Raw genomic sequence first — 20950 nt, 5'->3', positions numbered from 1 at the left:
CATCTTATGACCACAATATCATGGCTCAACTGCATTGCATCAGCCAGTGATGCAATAACTCCTAGTGGTGTTGTATATGATTGGCTGATGCAATATCAGGAGATTGAAATACAACATTGCCAAATGATACCAATGTACACAATGGAGATTGAATCTCTCCTAAACAAGAGCCAATCAACAGATTTTATTGCCATTTTTGTGTCATTTTTCAACACATCAAAATTAGTAAAGAATTGCTATTTCATTTCAGAGGCAAATTGTGCATTGTTCAGTGTTATTAAAAACCTAATATTATGAGTTGTTAATAATGTATTGACACTTCTCCATTTGGCAAGAGTAGTCACGAAGAACGTGTTTGGGAAGTGGTGAAACAAGGAAGCAGTATAAGGATATTTCCAAAAAAAAGGATATATGTGGAATTATAAGGTGAGTGATTATGGGAGGCTCTGTAGTCAACTAGCATCAGTATGTTGAGTAGTGAGGTATGCAGAAAAGATTGTAATAGTGTGTGGGAATTCATAAGACTGTATCGGACACAAGTGGTGTATAACTACATACCAAGAGTTAAGCAAATAAGTAGTGTAGAAGTGAAATGGATGAAATAACACATTAACCAGGTTAATGTGCTATTGAAATAGCAAAGATGACATGACCAGTACCCAGTACTGCTATTTTAGACAGACTGGCCATTCTATCGTGATTAGAATCAAAGAACATTGTGACTATATTACATTATTGGAATCTGAGTCTGGCCTTACTTCTCACACTATTGACACTAGGTACAAAGTTATTTGGAACCAGACAAAACTTCTTCATTCCAGCAAGTTCAAATTTGATTGTCTTTCCCTTAAAACACGTGAAACGTTATGAAAGTTTTTGGAAGTGATTATTATTAATTGTTCATAATTCTTTTTTTTTAATTAATAATTATTTCAAATTATTTTTATTTACACAACTTTGTAATTGTTTCTTTGAACTCTAGTAGTGTAATCTTATACTTCAGCTGTGACCGAGAAAGAAGCTAGTATATACATACTTTATGACTCATTATTGTGATTCATGTTTTGAATATAGTTAATGGCCTGTCTCCCTGATGATGTTCATGTAATGTTAGATGAAATATATTAGAGTTATTGAATAAAATTCTATATGTTTTTGCTACACGTACAAAAGTGTAGTTTGACAGTTTGACAGTTTATAAATATTTCTAGTATACAGGTTCCATTAAAACTATTTATAAAAGAACTATGATTAACAGTGGGCGCCGCACTGCTACACTACATTTTTTATAAATCTGAAACCGGAAAGTACTTTACCAGCCTGGTTGGCTGTTTGGATGTATTCACTGTCCAGCCAATAGGCTGTGCATTTGAAGCCTACTCTGGATATGGATGTGTATGATGGTCTTGAGGTAGTAGATGAACTTCATCATCAGTGTGAGACCACTGCCCTGCTTATTGGAGCCCTGAAGTTACTTGAAAGAGCTCTATATGTTTTGTCTCTAGATTAGGATTTCTGGTGAAAAAAAAATTTAAATGTAGAAAAAATTATAAAAAGTAATCAAAATAGAAAAAAAAAAACCTTATCTCTTCTAGAATATTAATGTGCTATTGACTTATAACCTTTCATGGGTGGAAGTCACATAAAAAACTTTTAAGGTAAATTATTGTTATTTTATGTGATATGAACTGGAATATTTCATTTTTATCCTTTCAGATAATTCTTTGGATGAGTTGATAAAAGAATTAAATAAAACAGAGCTGAATGTTTTTCATTTGGATTCACCTCCAAATTTGTATAATCTGAGATCATCTTATATGTCTGCAGTAGTAAATAGTTATGATATTTCAAAGGTAAGATTTTAGAATTAGTTATTATAAGGAAAATGGATTTGTATTTGCACTTTTCTGAAATATTTTTATTCTTTTTTCCATCTTTCATGTTTTTTTTTTAATTTCAAATATCTTGCCCTCCCCCCTCCTTACCCAGGTCTCGTTCTCAAATCAAGGACTCATCAAGGAGCCCTTTTCAGTCATTCACACCTAAATTCCTATCACACTTCTTATTGGACACATTTAGCAAAGAACTCTTTAACACATTTAACCATATCCCGTTCCATACACCATGAGAAGAGTCGAGACCTCATGTGCTTCCTAACCACATCCTTAGGCAGCTTCCAAGGATAACTCTGAATTCTATCTCTATCTGCCATAAGGTGAAGAATCTCACTGGTATTTGTACTGTAAAATTCTCTTACTAACTTATATGTTTCTGATATATCTCCTCTTCTCCATCTAGTCATCAAACTTTAATGACCACGACAGTGCAGTTATCTGATGTGATGACTTAACTACCTTTTAGTGTGGATCTTTTCAACTATATTTTCATTCCCTTGCATATCAGTGTGGCCTTAAACTTTAATTCTCTGTCTAGTATAACTCCAGTTTCTAGCTTGATTGATTATTTGCATCAAATTCTAATTTATATAATGCTTTGCTTGCAATTTATTCGGTCCAAAATGCCCCTTGCACGTAGAAACATTAAATTGACACTCATTAACATTTGTCCATAGAATTAGTTCATTGAATCAGCCTGCAGAGATTTTGTATGTCTATTATATATTGCCCCATTTTAGCATCTCAGCAGATAACTGGATAATCACGCTCTGGATCAATAACAAGTTTAAAAATGGCCCAAGTGCAGAACTCTCTAATACACCACTGATGAAACTTCTTTTAGACTCAGCACCACCATACATCACTTTGTAATATCTGTGAGTCAGCTACTCACATTTCATGTCACAAATTTGTTTTGTATATCCATCCCTTTGAGTTCCTGTAACATCCAGCATCAGGAATCCTATCAGATGGCTTGACAGAATCAAGAAGTATTGTGGTATATCCATTTCCTTTATTTAGCTCTGGATTCACTGTTATAGAACATGAGCAATATTGATAAAATGAAATATACCCTTAACAACCCATGCCACCCTCTGTAGAGAATGATAATGCAATCTACCAACCTTCTGATGCAGTTCCTAATGAGTGTAATGAGACTGAGATAATTGCATTATACAAAGGCAAAGCTAGGATTGATGCAACAATTATAGATCAATCAGTATCTCTGGTGTGGCCATCAACATATTGGAAAAACTGGTTAGGAATGGTATTAAAAGCTGAATAGATTATGCAGTCATCTTCTACACAGCAGCATAATTTGTTAAGGGTAAATGTTGCTTTAATAGTATGGATGGATGGGATTGGATGGTACTTTGCCAATATCCCATCCAATCGCACTGCAGTGTTCAAATCAAGCTCTTGCAATAGCTTTTATACCTCTAACTCATCTTCTGTATTCTTTCATCCAGTTTGCCTTTGGCATCCAGAGAGCTAATTGGTCTGCCATACACTTTCACTAAGGATATTCTTTCAACGTGCCCATTCTTTCTTTTACTTGCTGCACAGTGAGAAAATTCTTTTGCATTTTCCTTTGCTGTTCAACTAACTTCATTTCATTATCTGATTTTATCTTCCTTGCCATCACTCTTTTATTATTATTATTATTATTATTTGACACCTCCAGGGAGTCTAGGGACTTATCAAGGGAGGGCACCTGCTCTACAACTCCATCTCCACCATTCAATCACCAACTAACCACAACTACACCAACTCCATCTACTGCCGACCATCACTGGTATTTCCACACACAATCACAACTATCCATGCCCACAGCAGGATTCGAACCTGTAGCGTTTTGGCTGGATAGCTTTTTGACTGTTCTTTATGCTGCTCCTGAACCTCAGTATAGCTTTTCTTATTCTACTGGATCTGAATAATTTGTTTTGTTATGCAGCTTACCCAAATTTACTATCGTTTTCTATCTCATTCTGTACATTGTTACACTCATAATTATGACTCTTAATTTATTGCATATTTTCATGCATCCTCTCAGATATATCTAGGTTCCCTGACTTCAAATTCACTCCCTCATTGAACCATAATTTCTCCAAGCACCTTACAGTAATCAATACTCTCTTTTTTTTTTAAATTTATATATATATATATATTCAAATGCCTTGATTTTCAGTATTACTTAGATTTTTGAAGATCTCATATTATCTTAATAATAGGTGTTTAGTAGCATAAAATCTTAAGTTGACTACCATGTTTGAGTAATAACTTTGGATATAACAAACCTCATTATATGATGTTTTGATCAGATCAAAGTCATCATCTGGAGCGCGCACACACACACATGCACTTGTGTAGTCGCATGTGCATGTACAAACAATACCATGAACTATACTACATCTTAATAAGGCAAACTACAGTCTGAATTCACTGATTTAGCAAGCTGTTGATCTAAGATTGTCCTCAAGTGAGGAGTGAAAAAAAAATTAATAATCTCATCAATAAGTAAGTAGGTTATTCAGTGGGATTAATTACCTTGCATTCCATTACTTTTTAGGTGACTGGAGAACATTCTGATTAGATGAGAAATGAAATTTCATTATGTATAGTTCTTAATCGCATGTTAGAAAATTCTTAAAATTAAGCATTATGAGAATTGAATTCTTTTAAAAATTAATTCATAAATATAGAGATTATTGTGATGATGTAGAGTACTCTCTTATTTTTGTTAGGAATATAAAGACATCGTGTACACTTCTCTGATGAAAATAAATACATTCTAAGTTTACAATCTTTTCTTGATAAGATTTGGATTAAAAAAAAAAAACAATTTCAAAGAATTACTTAATTTCATGGAACTCAAGGCAAACATCCTGCCTATATATCAGTGCAGTTAAAGCCAGTTGTATGCTTACAACTGTTTGATAATTGCATCTAAGGAAATTTTGTTACTTATATATTCAGAATATTCTCTGGTCTGGATCTTTCCCCCAGAGGCAAAGCTGCATGCCACCAGATGGGTCCCCAGGTTACGGATCGGGGATTGGCCACTAGAGATGGTGGCTAGCTACAAATAGCCAATAAGCAGTCCCAGACAAGAAGTGGCAATACTAACAGGACATGCTGGGTTAGTGGACAACTCCACTAACCCACCATATCCTGTAAAATGCCACAGAAGTCCAATGACGATACTGCATCAAGGGGAGCTTAGTCTTCCCAAAGCCTAAACATAGCCTATATGCTCCTTCTTACATCTCTCCCAAGCTCTTCAAGGAAGATTGAGGGTTTGTCAGATAAGTGTCGATGTGCTGATAGTAAAAAGAAAATACGATTGAAATCTGATGCCAAAGAACAAGAGAAAAGACTCATGCCGGCTAGGATGTTACCCAGTCAAACAAGGTCAGCATCCCCAATCGAGCAATTAGGTTTGGATCAAAAAATCAGCTACTTAAAACGAAGACAAAAAATCAAATTAAAGCCTGTAGGGGATGGAATATCAATAGTTACATGGAATGTCCGTACACTATGAGCAACTGGAAAATTGCAGTTGCTTCAAGAAGAAATAAAGAGATACAGATCGGACATCTTGAGAATTTCAGAAATGAGATGGATACTGTTAGGAGAAACAAATGGTGAAAGAGTTCTCTGGTCAGGAAATAAAAGTAAGCATGAAGCAAGCATAGGTTTCCTGCTAAGCAACAAGGCCTGTCAGGCAATGATAGGATACAAACCAGTTAGTGAAAGGATAATGGTTGCAAGATTCAGTGCCCAACCATTTAATATCATGACCATTTAAGTATATGCACCCACTGCAGAGAGTGGATTTGAAGAGATTGAAAGATTTTACAGAGATCTACAACTAGAAATTGATGAAGTGCCAAAGCAGGATATACTCATCATTGGAGGAGACTGGAATGCAAAGATTGGCAGAAATGACACATGATGGGAAAAGGTTATGGGAAAATTTGGATATGGAGAAAGAAATGAACGTGGAGAGATACTTCTGGAATTTGCCACTGATAACAACCTGATGATTTGCAATACCAAATTCCAACAAAAAGATTGTCGTAAATGGATATGGTGCTCCTTCGATGGCAGGCATAGGAATATGAACAACCTGATATTAATAGACCAGAAATGGATAACATCAGTTCAACAGTGCAGATCATTCCAAGGAGCTGATATTGATTCAGACCACAGCTTCGTGTTTGCGAATATAAGACTAAAACTGAAATAAAGTACAAAGGAAAGTAACAAAAAGCAAGAGACATCACAAGACTAAAGGAAGACAGGCTAAGAACAGCATATCAAAACATACTGGAAACAAAGCTTAAGATCACAAGTGAAAAATGAAATATAAATATAAGAGCAGAATGACTGACTACAGTACTAAAAAAAGTGGTAGAGGAAGTAATTCCTGAAAGAGAGAGGATCAATAATAATAAATGGATAACTCAGGAAACCCTGAAATTGGTACAGGAGAAAAGAGAACTGAAACTTAAAAGAGATAATTCAGATGTAGCATATCAGTTATTCTTTTAAAAATGCAATGAAGTACAGAAAGCAGCAAGATCTGATAAAGCCAAATGGCTGGAAGACCAATGCAAAGACATTGAACAGTAGTATGGAGAACACAAAACTAGAGAGGTCTACAAACTTATAAGAAATTATTATTATTATTATTATTATTATTATTATTATTTCGGGCGACTCCAGGAGTCCTTAGACTCATCGAGGGAGGCCCTAAACATCATGTCCACCCAACTATGCGATTACATTCTCACAGTATATATCATACCCTGTCTTGAACTTGTTCACCGTCATAGCACCCACAACAGACTCTAGCAGCTTATTCCACTCATTTACCACTCTAAAAGTAAAGAACCCAGCTCTAACACCCCTGCTAACCACACTCTTGCCCAGCTTCCATAGGTGTCCCCTAGTTCTCCTACCAGTCCTGATCTCAAAAATATCCTCTGAATTAATCCTATAGAATCCCTTTAGCAATTTGAATGTCTCAATCATATCTCCCCTCCTCCGCCTATCAACTAGTTTCTGCAAACCACAAATCTTCAACCTGTTCTCATATGGTTCATTCCATAGACCTGTTATCATCTTAGTCACTCGCCTCTGGATCCTCTCCACCTCCTCCCCATCAAGAAGGAACCGAGGTGACCAAATCTGGGCACAGTAGTCGAGATGAGGTCTTATCAAGGCTCAGTACAGAGGTACAATAACTTGCTTGTCTCTGCTCGTCAAGGTATTTTTCAACAACCAAGTGAGTTGATGAGCTGATTTAGCTACTTTTGCAGTGTGCCCCCTAAACTTCATCTCCCTATCCACCAACGCTCCCAAGTCCCTGGCCTCATCAATCTCTTGGAGTACAGTTCCACCAGTGTGGTATACTGCTGCTAATCTTTTCACCCCAAAATGCATAACCTTACATTCTGTCACATCAAATTGACATCCATTCTCCTTAGCCCAGAACTCCAATCTATCTAAGTCATCCTGCAAGACTTTGACATCTTCTGCATTCACTATTGCCCTACCCAACTTTGCATCATCAGCGAACAAATGAATTGTTCCACTTAGATCCTTCCCTATAAAATTAATGAACAGATTAAACAGCAGTGGTCCAAGAACAGAACCCTGTGGCACACCACTAGTCACAGGCCGTTTTTTGGACTCTACTCCTGAATAAACTACTCTTTGATATCTCTCCATCAACCAACCACTTATCCACCTCACCAACCCTATATCCATTCCCATATGTTGTAGTTTACGGATTAGTATTCCATGGTGGTATTCTGTCAAACGCCTTTGCCAGGTCCAGCAGTATCACTGTAAACCCATTTCCCTTATCCAGTTCAGCCGTCACCTTGTTATAAAACTTGAGCAAGTTACTGAAGCATGATCTACCCTTCACAAAGCCATGCTGTCCCCTGTACAGTATCTCGTTTTCATCAATCCATTCCTGTATTTTTCCCTTGACTACGACTCCTCATATGCTGATCGGTCGGTAATTTGCAACCATAGTCTTGGATCCTCCTTTATGCAGTGAAACTATTTTCCCCTCTTTCCACACCTTCGGGATTAAGCCAGACCTGAGACTCAGATTAAACAACGTGGTCAAGGGCACTGATAATTCTTTAGCCGCTTCACGCAAGACCCGTGCCGGTATACCATCCAATCCCACAGATGTGCTCACATTAAGGTTCTGTAATAGACTAGTCACCTCCACTTCATTCATCACTATTCCCGTATAAACTAATGGTTCCTTCATTTTTCAATGTCACAACCTGGATGATATGCTTTTGCAAAGTGCCAATAGGAAGTGGCAAACAAGATCAGTAGCAGTCAAAGATGGTAAAGTATTGATGGACAAGACTGAAATCATACACAGATGGACAGATATTGTAGTGAACTATGTAAAAATTAACTAAATAATACTGCAACAGAAATAATCAAAGAACTAACAGCAATCTCTCCACAAGCAGAGATCTTTGAAAATAACATCTTCGAAGAGGTGGTGAGTAAAGCTATAAAACATCTCAAGAACAACAACAGTCCTGGAGATGACAACATAATAAGCGAGATGCTAAAATATGGGGGGAATCAGTTGTAAAATAAATGCATAAGCTATGTAATGAAATATGAGGAGATCAGGGTATGCCCCCGAAGAGTGGAAAAAATCAGTCTTGGTTGTTCTTCATAAAAAAGCAGTGCTTTAAAATGTACCAATTACAGAACTATTGCACTAATGAGTCATCTTGGCAAAGTGCTGATGAAAATACTTACAGAATGCCTGAAGTCATATGGAAGCACATCTTCCTGATGATGAGCAAGCCTGATTTTGAAAAGATCGAAGTACAGTGCAACAAATACTTGCATAAGACTAATAGTAGAGAAAGCTCAAAGAAAAAACAAAAAGATATACTGCTGTTTCATGGACTTCCAAAAAGCATTTGATAATATTGACCAAAATATAACATGGGCTGTCTTGGAATCTTATGGTGTGGACAATAAATTGATTCGCCAATAAACTGAAAGATATAAACAGTCAAGCACAAGCAATAATCAGGATAGCAGATGTGAATGGAGATTGGTTTGCTACTAATCAAGGCACAAGACAAGGGGACCTAATATCACCAATCATCTTCATCACACATCTGGGAAGAACACTAGATAAGATTAAAGTTTATTCTCATGCCATTTCAATAAATGGCATGAGAATAAACTACCTTTGCTTTTGCAGATGACATCGTCCTGATTAAAAAAGATGCATCAAGGCTGGAACGGACACTGCAAACACTATATGCAGAAGGAAAAAGATATGGACTAAATGTCAGTTTTGAAAAAACTAAAACAATGATATTTGGACAACAAGAGTTACTGAACAGAGTTACCATAGACAGATTTCAACTGGAAAATGTGGAACACTTCACATATCTTAGATGCCACATGACGCATGCCTTGGACCCCAAAAAAGAGATAAAAATTAGAATAGCCAGAGCAACAACTATTTTAAAAGCCATGGACAAAATATGGAAGAGCTGAGCTATAAATATATACACTAAACTGCGCATTGTGGAAACCTGTACCTTCAGCAGCATGCTCTATGAATGCGAGGCCTGGGTACTCCTGAGGGAATCTGAAAGGAGGATATTAGCATTCGAGAGGAAGTGCTATAGAAAGATCTTGAGGATAAGATGGATCCAGAAAGTGAACAATGAAGAAATCTATAGATGAATACAACCAAAAGAAAATCTAATCCAGAAAATAATCAAAAGGAAACTATGTCTATTTGGCCATATATGTAGAATCAACGAGAGAGGAAATTGAAATGCTGCTGTTTGGGATGATTGAAGGAAAGAACAAAAAAGAAAGACCAAACAGAGAATGGAGCAATGACATTGTCAAATGGTGCAGAAACTCTATACACAAACTGAGTCATCTTGTACAAAATAGAATGCAGTGGAAGAATCATATCAAGATGGCATCAGACACCTATGGGCATTGAACCCATGATTGTTGATTGATTGTTGATAAAGTAAGAAGATGCTAGGTGATTAATCCCAGTGAGACTATATGATCAGCTAGTCATTGTTTTTTTTTTTTTCTGCTAGCAATCAGGTTAGCTTTAATAAATGACTAAATTTGTGATTCTAAAGCTTATCTTATGGAAATGTCATATAGCCCTGCTTCAAAGACCCAATGTTCGTTTATAATAAGTAAGATAATGAAGTGGTTCAATCTCATTTGGAGAACAGATGACCAATTAATTAAACAAGAACTTACAAATAAAATTGACAAGAAAAAGACATTTGAGCATGATGGATGGATGAATATGGTAATAAAAGACTTAAGATAGCTGAATGAACACTTTACACCAGATGCAGCCTGTGATAGAGGCATATGATGGCACATTATGTTGAGGAGGACATGTTGTATAGCTTGTATTCCTCTATAATTGACCATTTGTCATCATGTGTATGATGACAAATGGTGACATTGATATGAAGGTCAAACATCGATATTGACTATGTTATTGTTCATAGTAATATCTTCATAATGGTTCATGATACAAAGTATAAAAGGGATTTGAAATTTGTCTCCATAATTTTTCATAATGTATTCTGATCATCGTGTAAGCACGAAGGAAAGGAAATAGGAAGTAGGCATTTATTTTCAGTAAGAAAGAAATGAATGTTGAAAGTTTTTTCACTTGGTCATATTTAAATAAATTAAATTAGAGATGTCAAGAAATTATATTCTTGTTTAATCCTTTATCCAAGTGTAAGCAAATAAAGTTTGTAGGTGAACTATCTTCACAACTATGCTACTTCTATAGAGACTTCTTGTATAATGACTTCACTTTAACTAGGCAGTATCTCATAATGCAAGGAACACATCCTTTCGGGTGTGTATAATGTGCTATGCATTATGGGGGGGCACTACCCAAGACTGGTTTCAACCTGTATTGAGGTCTCATCAGTAGGAGCCAGTCCCTGTGCCCTCCTTTATACAAGTAGCCTAGTTGTGAAGATAGTTTATATGCAAACTTTGTTTGTTTACATTTGGATAAAGGAGTAAACAAAATTATAATTTCTTGGCATCTTGAATTTATAAGAAATGAATATCACATATCACAGTTGAAGAGAAAAATGCATACAAAAGTTTTAGAAAGAATCAATGTGAAGTAGCTTTTAGACGCCACATATAAAGTCCCATATCAAGCTTGCTGTCCTATTCCACTCATCTAAAGATCACCTCTTTAAAATAATTGATTGTTTAATTTCTTGATCTTTTCACAAGTTGGCATAGTATGGATAGACTGGAGTATCTATCAACATTTCTCTAAAAGAATAAAGAAAATACATTTACACCCACAAGTATAGACAATCAGTCTAACAGACTATGCTTTAAACACTAGCCACAGAATCAAATAGCAAAAAACTACAGTACAATGCTTCATAACAGCAGGTATATGAGAGAGAGAGAAGCAGGAGGTCCACACTAACCATTATTCGCACAATACTATTAACTCTCTTAAATTTATTCACTGAAAATGCACTCACTGTTATCTCTGCTATCCCATTTCATTTTCAAAACTTTTCAAACAATTGTGAATGAAACGTTTTAGACACAATACTTAACTTGATTGAAATTAGCAAACGATGTTTCATGTCGCAACTAACAAACATCATCAGTGCAAAAGAAACAAGCAATTCAAAGAGAAACAGAATACGAAGCAAACACAACAATTGATTAACTTATAATAACAAGAACCATATGCTAGAAGGATCGTATCAAAGAGATACTTAACCATTTCTGAAATACAAAGCAGGAAATTATGACCAACTGAGGAGGATGCTGGTTCTGTTCCTTGGTATTAGTTGCTAGATGCAAAGGATATCTTGACTGTGCATGTGAAGCATTTAAAAATACTTAAATGATGCAGTAGCAGAATGTGTCCACAAATTTGAAGAATAAATAGGGTAGGAGTGAAATGGATGAGTAATCTTATTAAGCAAGAGGCTTGTAAGGAAAATATGATGCAGAAGGAAAACTACATGCATAACAGTGATGTCAGCTATGAAAATTATAAGGAACCAATGATAAAGTTTACAACTATTGTAATGAAAGCTGAGCCTGAGTATGAAAAGAAACTGGCTCTGCAAGCTAAAGCCAACACAAAAGAATTCTATCATTATGCTAGAAATAAAAGAAAGAATGAGTATGAAAAAATAAACTCTACTGAATGTAGACGGTATGCAGGTGACAGATGCAGAAGAGATTGCTTAACTGATGAGCACCCATTTTGCTAAAAGCTATCAACCTGGTGTAGACAACATTGACCTTACTGCTACCGCTTCATGGATGAAAAAACTTAGGTGTGTGAGGAGGAGGAGGTGGTGCTAGGGCTGTTTGGCAAGCTGAATAAGAATTCAGCACTAGCTAAAGAGTGTTCAGGGAACTGGCTATTCCTTTGACCTCTGGTTAGATAATTTGAATCTCAGAACAGGTGAGCTCTCATAGGAATGGAGGGAATGTATGATAATCTCATTGCACAAGGGTGTTGCAACAGCTGACCTATCTAACTGTTGACCAGTCAGTATCTTTGGAGTGGTGGTGAAGATTTTGGAAAAGTTGGAAAGAGATCACTTTCAGAAATTGGTTGAAAGAGAATTGATACTTTGCAGTGAACAGCATGGGTTTTCTAAGAGATGGTTATGTTGAGTGACTTATTCACATTTTATAATATTGTGATAGTTGAGTTAGACAAGGGAAATGGATACACCATATTCTTTTCAACTTTGCTAATGTCTGCAAGAGGATATAGTATGGAAGTCTTTGCATAAATTGGAGAATATGAGATTGTATTATAAAATATTAGCAAGAATAAGTAGCTACTAGATATAAGAGAGTGGTATATGGTGGATGTGTAAGATTTATAAGTGAGGAGTGGTGTACCACAGGGATGAGTCCTTGGTCCATTGTTATTCAGTCTTTATATTAATGACATTGGGAAGGATTTGACAAGGGATATACAAAATGTTTGCTGATGATGCAAAGATAGAAAGGGTAGTCAGGAATGCAGTACAGTGACATATTATATTGGTTGGATTAATCTATAAGAAATAGATCAGGCTAGAGTGTTGAACTTTTAGTAGATAGGAAGTTTAAATTCAAGGGCCATGTAGAAAAAATTGCAAAGCTGAAATGAACCTTGACACATAAGGATAAGGAACTGCTCACAGGTCTGGTCTCTTGGTTTCTGTTTTGATTCCAATACAACAGAGAGAGAGTATAAAGGTGAGTGTTAAACATGATATTAAGATTGTGGAATACAGATTATGAAAGCAGATTGAGAATTGGTGGACAAACATTAGCAAACAGGAAAATGGAGGGGTGATATGATTGAGACTTACAAACTCTGAACGATTCATACAGGATACCGGTAGATGGAATTTTTAATTTTATGAAGGTAGGAAGAGAATGAGAAGGCATCAATGGAATATGAATACAGGCAAGAAGAGGGTGAGAGGTGGATTTTTCTCTCAGAGAGTGGTGCATTACTCATGTATCGCCTTTGAAAGTGGTTAGTGTGAATGAATTCAAGCAAAGGTATGATGACTGGTGCAGTGATATATGGTCTCCCTTGATAAGTCCCTGACCTCCTGCATGTCTCTTAATAATAATAATAATTTCTGATATTTACATAGAATGAGAATCTCCGAGACTTTCAAGAGAGAAAGACAACTATTTTTACTTAAATTCACACCCACACTGTAAAGTAGCAAGTCTAACTGTAGGATTTCATAACTAGATGTCAGAAATAGGAATTTTATCATTGGCTGATGTAATTAATTATTATCTAGTAAGTTTACTTTTATTTTATTTTATTACTAGAAGTGGTCGGGCTAAGAAAGTTAATTAGTTTTAGACATTATGTGGCTTCTAATAGCACCTTATGCTGGTTACTTTAATGTAGTATATATTATTATTATTATTAACATCTGACCTCCATGGAGTCAGAGACCCATCATGAGAGATACACACTATTGCACATGATGGTCATCCAGCTGTGCCTTAAACTGATTCAATGTCACAAGACACTCAGGCAATGCATTCCATTCACCAACCACTCTCCATGCAAAGAACCTTCTCCTCACTCCTCTGCTCACATCCTTCTTATATAGTTTTCTCCCTCTCCCATTCTATGAAAAATCTCTTCCATGTCAACCCATGACTAGCTTATATGTCTCAATCATATTCCCCCACTCTTCCCTCTATTCATGAGGCTCTGCAATTTACATTCTCTCAATCTGACCTCATACTCCACATTCCAAAGACCACTGACCACCTTTGTGAATCTTCTCTTTCCAACATATCCTCATCGCCATGAAAACCCAGCAACGAAATCTGCACACAACATATGAGACCACATTGCACAAGTTTTGAAGACATCACGTCAGATAATGGCATTGATGCAGAGCAATGATGATTTCCGACATGCAGAAATAAAGAGGTTATGATGCCATTGTCCGATGTCACATCTTCACAACTTGTGCAGTGCGACCTCTCAATTTCAGGTCCTTGTTCACCACCACTTCCAGAACTCTCATCTATTCTACTTTCTTTAAAGTTTCCCCACCAAGTGTATACTTTGCATCCCATTGTTACTTATCAAATCTCAAACCCTTACACTTTGCAACATTGAACTGACAATTCTACTTACATGCCTATTCATGCAATCTAATCAAGTCCTCCTGTAAGGCCATAACATCTGCTTGATTGTGTATTGCTCTCCCTAATTTTACATCATCTGCAAACAGGTGCATATTACTAGTTAAACCCATCCCAATATCATTAACATACAAACTGAACAACAATGGTCCCAAAACTTATCCCTGTTTATATATATATATGTATGTATATATATATATATATATATATATATAAAATAAGTTTAATGACTATTACCGAGTAATAGTCATTAAACTTATTTTATAATATTCCAACCGAGTTAAAATGAATTGTCAAAATATATATATATATATATATATATATAGACCCTAAATACCAAATATATATATATATATATATATATATATATTTGGTATTTAGGGTCTAGCTACTCACTGAGACCTCAAAAAAAAGTTGAAACCGGTCTGGGTAGTGACCCCACCCATAATTTATTGCAGTATACATCTCTTAATGAGATGTGCTTTACATTATGGAAAATACTAAGAATAGTGATCAGAGCTTTATCCACCTTTACAATGAGTTGCCCTGGTGTTGCACCACTTTAGACTTGAACTACGTTTCAGGTGCAAACTTAATTGTTTGCTTACTTGGGATTAGGAGTAAAATAAACAAGTTTATAAAATTACTTGGTAACCCTAATATATATATATAGATAGATAGATAGATAGATAGATATAGATAAATATATTCAAAAGATGGAAAGGCTAAATAAGGTAGGAGTAAAATGGATATATATATATATATATATTCCAAAGGAGCCTCTGTAGCTCAGTCAGTATAGACAAAGCTCTTTAATTGAAATGACCTAGATTCGATTCCTGTCAGTGGTGTGAGGAACCGTTATCTGGTCTCTTTCAACTAAAGGTGAGTTAACCGGCCTCATACAAATGTGGAGGATTTTTTACCCCAGTAACTTGGGTTTTTCATTCTTAATAACAGGCAAACCAATCTGGTGAACACACATGGCTACTGTCATAAAATACACTATGGCAAAGAAGGCAACAGGAAGCCATTTTGCTCATAATCATTTCGATAGTATGGTAGCATACAGCCACCTCCCCCAGCTGTATAGCTGAGGGAATAGGATAGGATATATTGCAAAGTTGGAAAGGCTAAATAAGGTAGGTGTAAAATTGATGAATGAAGAAATAAGCAGAAAATGTGGAAGAAGTGGCACTGTGTGGAGGTAACATAACATGAATGTAGGTAATAATCAGTTGCATGAAGAGTACAAAGAGTAGTGTAGTAGGCTAGGAAGTTGACTCGGTTGTTAAATACAGCAAAAGGGCAGTATTAGAAGTATAAGTATTAGCCAATCAAGTTAAGAAAAATCCTTGTGAGTTTTTTTCAATATGGGCAAGCAGAAGAAAGAAAGGCAATGGAAGAATGATGATAGTTGATGACACTGGCAGATTGGTAATTGATGCAGAGGATGTAATTGAAATATTCAATGATCAGTTTTTCATTGTATTTCATTCTTGTGAAGGTGACATCACAAGAAGCTTAAATATAGGGTATGGTGAAAGGAGTGATGATGAATGAGTAGAAAGTGTATGAGGAATTACATAAACTTGATGTTAATAAGGCAGTTTGACTTGAGAATGTATCTTTCAGCGTCTTGGGGAATGGTCTAGAGCAGTGGGTCCCAACATTTTTCGACCTATAAATTGTACGCCTTGTTTTTAAAATAGCTGTTTTTAAATACTGTCATTTATTGTTCTATAACTACCATTTTGCATTTTTTTACTTTACTTGTTTTTCTGCCATTACTGGTTATTTTTCGTGTATCCCTGAATGGCCCAGCTTGTACCCCCAGGGTACGTGCATGCATTTGTACTTTTAGTGTAGTAATTTTCCTTTCCCAACTCATTATCTCATTTCCACTATTTTACATTAAGATAGGCAATGAGCAAAAGTGTCAGTATTTAAAAACAGCTATTTTAAAAATTCCCTACCATCGCATTCTGTGGTGGAGGTGGGCAGTAGATGCCATTGATGGAGATGATTCATAGTAGAGGTTCGGTGTAGTGGTTGAGACAGTTGTAGGTGTCCTCCCGTGATGAGTCCTCGGACTCCTTGGAGGTCTCAGGAATAATAATAATAATATATTTTATTTTTAAGCTCCTCCGTAGTGCAATTGGAAGAATGACGGTACATTGCGCCCTTCGATTGAAAAGGCTTGAGTTCAATTCCTGTCGTGATGAGAGGAATCTTTACTTTTTCAATTGAAGGTGAGTTAGCTGATCTCATACGGAGGTAGCAGGGTTTCCCTTCCGGAAACTTGGGTTTTTCATCCCACATACAGACAAATTGGCCCTTCAGAACACACACAATTTACAGACAAAAGATACTTGTTGTGGCAGTGGTGGGCGGTAGATGGCTCTGATGTAGTTGATTGGTAGTAGAGGTTTGGTAGTGGTGGAGATGGAGAGTTGTACACTAGGCATCCTACCGCGATGAGTCTTCGGACTCCTTGGAGGTATCATGAATAATAATAATAATAATAATAAAAAAGGGGGGTACAGTTTATTGAAATGGGTTTAAAAGGGGTACACAAATGGAAAAAGGTTGGGAACCACTGGTCTAGAGAATTGACAGCACCAGTGGCACACCTATTTAACATGAGTCTTGCTACAAGGCAAGCCCAAAGGAGCAGAAGGTGGTAAAAATTGTTCCACTTCACAAACAGGGGGAAAAGACTGACTCTACAAATTATTGGGCCATTTTGTGTGTGTGTGTGTGGAGTATTTGTTAGGGTGTTAAAGAGATTGATGAGGACTGTGATTCAGAAATGGGTTGAGTGGCACTATTCTTTATGAGAGTCAGCATGCATTTGTTAGAAATGAGGTCATGCTTTGACAATCTTCTTATATATTACAACAAAGTGAAAAATTCACCAGATAAGAGAGATTCATATACAGTGGTGTATTTAACTTACTAGTAAGTTGGATAGCTGATTGACTGTGAGATAGGCGTCAGTGATATAGGTATCAGATAGATATGGAGAAGTGGCGTCCAGAAGTGGGAAGTCGCTAGCGGAGTGTCACAGAAATCTGTTTTGGGACCATCATTGTTTAACTTGTATGTTAATGACATTGGAAACAGCTTCACTAGAGATATGCAGATGATGGAAAGTTGGGAAGAATCATGAGGAGCAAAGTTGATGTTGTGTCCTTACAGGAGGATCTTGATTGATTGTGTGAGTAGGAAAGGGAATGGAGTTATCAGTTTACCATTGCAAAGTCTAAAGCCTTGAAATTTGGTAGCAAAGGACAGGATGCAGAATATACAATTAATGGAAACATTTTGAAGGAGATGGAAGAGATCTGGGAGTGCTGGTGAACAGAGATCTTGAAGTTTAGGGATCACCGCTAAAATTGTAAGTGGATTGGGCAATAATGCAGAAGATATTAACATTTGGGAGGAAAGAGGTTATGATTCTCTATAAGGCTTTGATCAGTCCACATATTGACTGCTGTGTGCATATTTGGTCACTTGGTTATCAAGGCAATGAAGATTATTGGAGAGGATCCAGAGAAGGTTCGCTAAGTCAGTGTCAAGTCTATGGAAGATATGAGGAGAGATCAAGGAAATGCAACTTGCCTAGCTTTGCGAATAGAAGAAAGAGAGGGAATATGATTCAAACATATAAATTGGTGAAGGATTATTACCAGATTAATGTGGAGGAGATTTTTCATAGAGTAGAGGGAGACAACCTAGAACAGGAGACCATCCCTAGAAGCTGTTCAAAGAGAGTGTGAGCAGATGGGAGTGAGAAGCAAGTTCTTTTCATGAAGATGATTAGTGAGCAGAATGCATTGCATGAAAGTGTGGTGAAACTACTGTGAATGTTTGCTCTCACTGGGATAAAGTTTAATCCTTTATCCCAGTGAGAGCAAACAAAGTTTGCATCTGAAAATATCTTCAGGACTGAATATAGTATTGTACTATCTTACCTGGGTAAATAGTACAACATCAGGCAACTCGTAGCAAAGGTGGAGCAAGCTACCAACCAGTAGCAGCTTGCTGCTACTGTGAATGAGTTTTAAGGCATAGTTTGATGATCTTTTTGCATGAGACAAGTATGTACCTTTGCACAAGTATGAGCCTCCCATGATGAGCCCATTACTCCATGGAGGTCAGATGTCATGATGATGAAAATAATAATATTTATATATATTCCCAACTGTGACCTTAACATAAAGGTGGAAATATGGGATTTTAATGTTGTTATTATAATTATTATTATTACATGATACCTCCAGAGAGTCCAAAGACTCATCGTGGGAGGGCACCATCTCTAAAGTTATCTGTCTCCACCACTCAATTCACCAACTACGATGAACCGTAACTACACCAACACCATGTACTGCCAAGCACCACCACTGGTATTTTCACAGACAATCATAAACATCCATGCCCGCACTGGGATTCGAACCCACAGCCTTTTGGCTGGAGAGTGGATATGCCAACCAGGATGGCAAAGTTTTAAAGTTTTTTTTTTTTTTTTTCAAAGTTGTTGAATTCATAAATCTAATAATATTTTTCTTATTATGTTGTGCTGTTTGAATAGTTCATATGTGATCCTTTAAGTATACTTTCCAAGAAATAATGGTGATGTTACTTATGATTGTTAGGATATTTTAAAATCAATGAATTTGTTTATTTGTGGATTTAAAGTGTGGTATACTATTTGTGAGAATATATAAACTGTTTATATTTCTTTTAGGTGAACTGGAATTATCATATAGACTGGATATGGCTAATTAATGACACCTATCTTCATTCCCTTCCAATTATACAAAATCTTCTGACCAATGTTTTTTTGAAAAATTTTAATCATTCTTCTACTCATATAACAACAAGTTCAAAAGCCCTTCCATATGTACCAAAGGCCAACACAGGCTCTAATTTAACTAATTTATATATTTTTGTAATAATGCTCGCTACTCTTGTACCATATGTACCCCCCATGATATCTGTGGAAGTAGTAGAAGACAGAGAGGTAAGCATTAAAATATCTAACAATTTTCACTATTTGCATTTTGTATATAATAGGAATCCAACATTTTCATTCTGTTTACTTGTTTCTCTCTAAATCATACATAGATGAACAAGATATTGCAGTGAACTATATAAAAATCAACAAAATGATACTGCAACAGAAGTAATCAAAGAGCTAAAAGCAATCTCTCCACCAGCAGAGATCTTTGCAAATAACATCTTGGAAGAGGAGGTGAATAAAGCTATAAAACATCTCAAGAACAACAAGAGTCCTGAAAATGACAACATAATAGGTGAGATGCTAAAATATGGGGGAGAATCAGTTGTAAAAGAAATACATCAGCTATGTAATGAAATATGAAGATCAGGATATGCCCCCAAAGAGTGGAAAAAATCAGTCTTGGTTGTTCTTCATAAGAAAGGCAGTGCTTTAGAATGCACCAATTACAGAATCAATTGCATTAATGAGTCAAAGTGCTGATGAAAATACTAACAGAATGCCTGAAGGGGCATATGGAGACACATCTTCTGGATGAGCAAGCCGGATTTCGATAAGATCGAAGTACAGTGCAATAAATACTCGCACTAAGACTAATTGCAGAGAAAGCTCAAAGAAAAAACATAACGATATATTGCTGTTTCGTGGGCTTCCAAAAATCATTTGATAATATTGACCAAAATATAACATGGGCTGTCTTGTAATCCTATGGTGTAGATAATAAATTGATCCACCTGCTGAAAGATATAAACAGCCCAGCACAAGCAAAAATCAGGATAGCAGGTGAGACTGGAGATTGGTTTGCCACTAGTCAAGGAAAACAATGGGACCCAATATCACCAGTCATCTTCATCACACATCTGGGAAGAACACCAGATAAGATTAAAGAAGAAGGTGGAGGCATTTCAATAAATGGCATGTGAATAAACTACCTCTGCTTTGCAGATGACATCGTCCTGATTGAAGAAGATGTAGCAAGGCTGGAACAGACATTGCAAACACTATACACAGAAAGGAAAAGATATGGACTAAATGTCAACTTTGAAAAAACTAAAACAACGATATTCGGACAACAGGAGTTACTGAACAGAGTTACGATAGACAGATTTGAACTGGAAAATGTGGAACACTTCACATATCTTGGATGCCACATGAAGCATGACTTGTACCCCAAAAAAGAGATAAAAATGAGAATAGCCAAGGCAACGACTATTTTAAAAGCCATGGACAAAATATAGAAGAGCTATAAAGATGCAAACTAAACTGT

The 20950-nt window shown here is 36.3% G+C and overlaps 1 protein-coding gene across 1 annotated transcript in view; it reads left to right on the top strand.

The window, feature by feature from the left end:
• Nucleotides 1-20950, top strand: part of LOC150092928 (cholesterol transporter ABCA5-like) — a 640434-nt gene that overhangs the window by 386730 nt on the left and 232754 nt on the right. Inside the window, exons 15-16 of the mRNA XM_090414108.1 lie at nt 1717-1853; nt 19411-19686. Coding sequence (XP_090270234.1) covers nt 1717-1853; nt 19411-19686 — 413 coding nt within the window. The remainder of the gene's footprint in view (nt 1-1716; nt 1854-19410; nt 19687-20950) is intronic.

Source organism: Typopeltis vanoorti, chromosome 24 (genome assembly GCF_054136105.1).
Source record: "Typopeltis vanoorti isolate ZY-2024b chromosome 24, IOZ_Tvanoo_1.0, whole genome shotgun sequence".
Lineage (NCBI taxonomy): Eukaryota > Metazoa > Arthropoda > Arachnida > Uropygi > Thelyphonidae > Typopeltis > Typopeltis vanoorti.
Note: the sequence above shows the minus strand (reverse complement) of the source record. Positions and strands in the feature narration are given on the sequence as shown.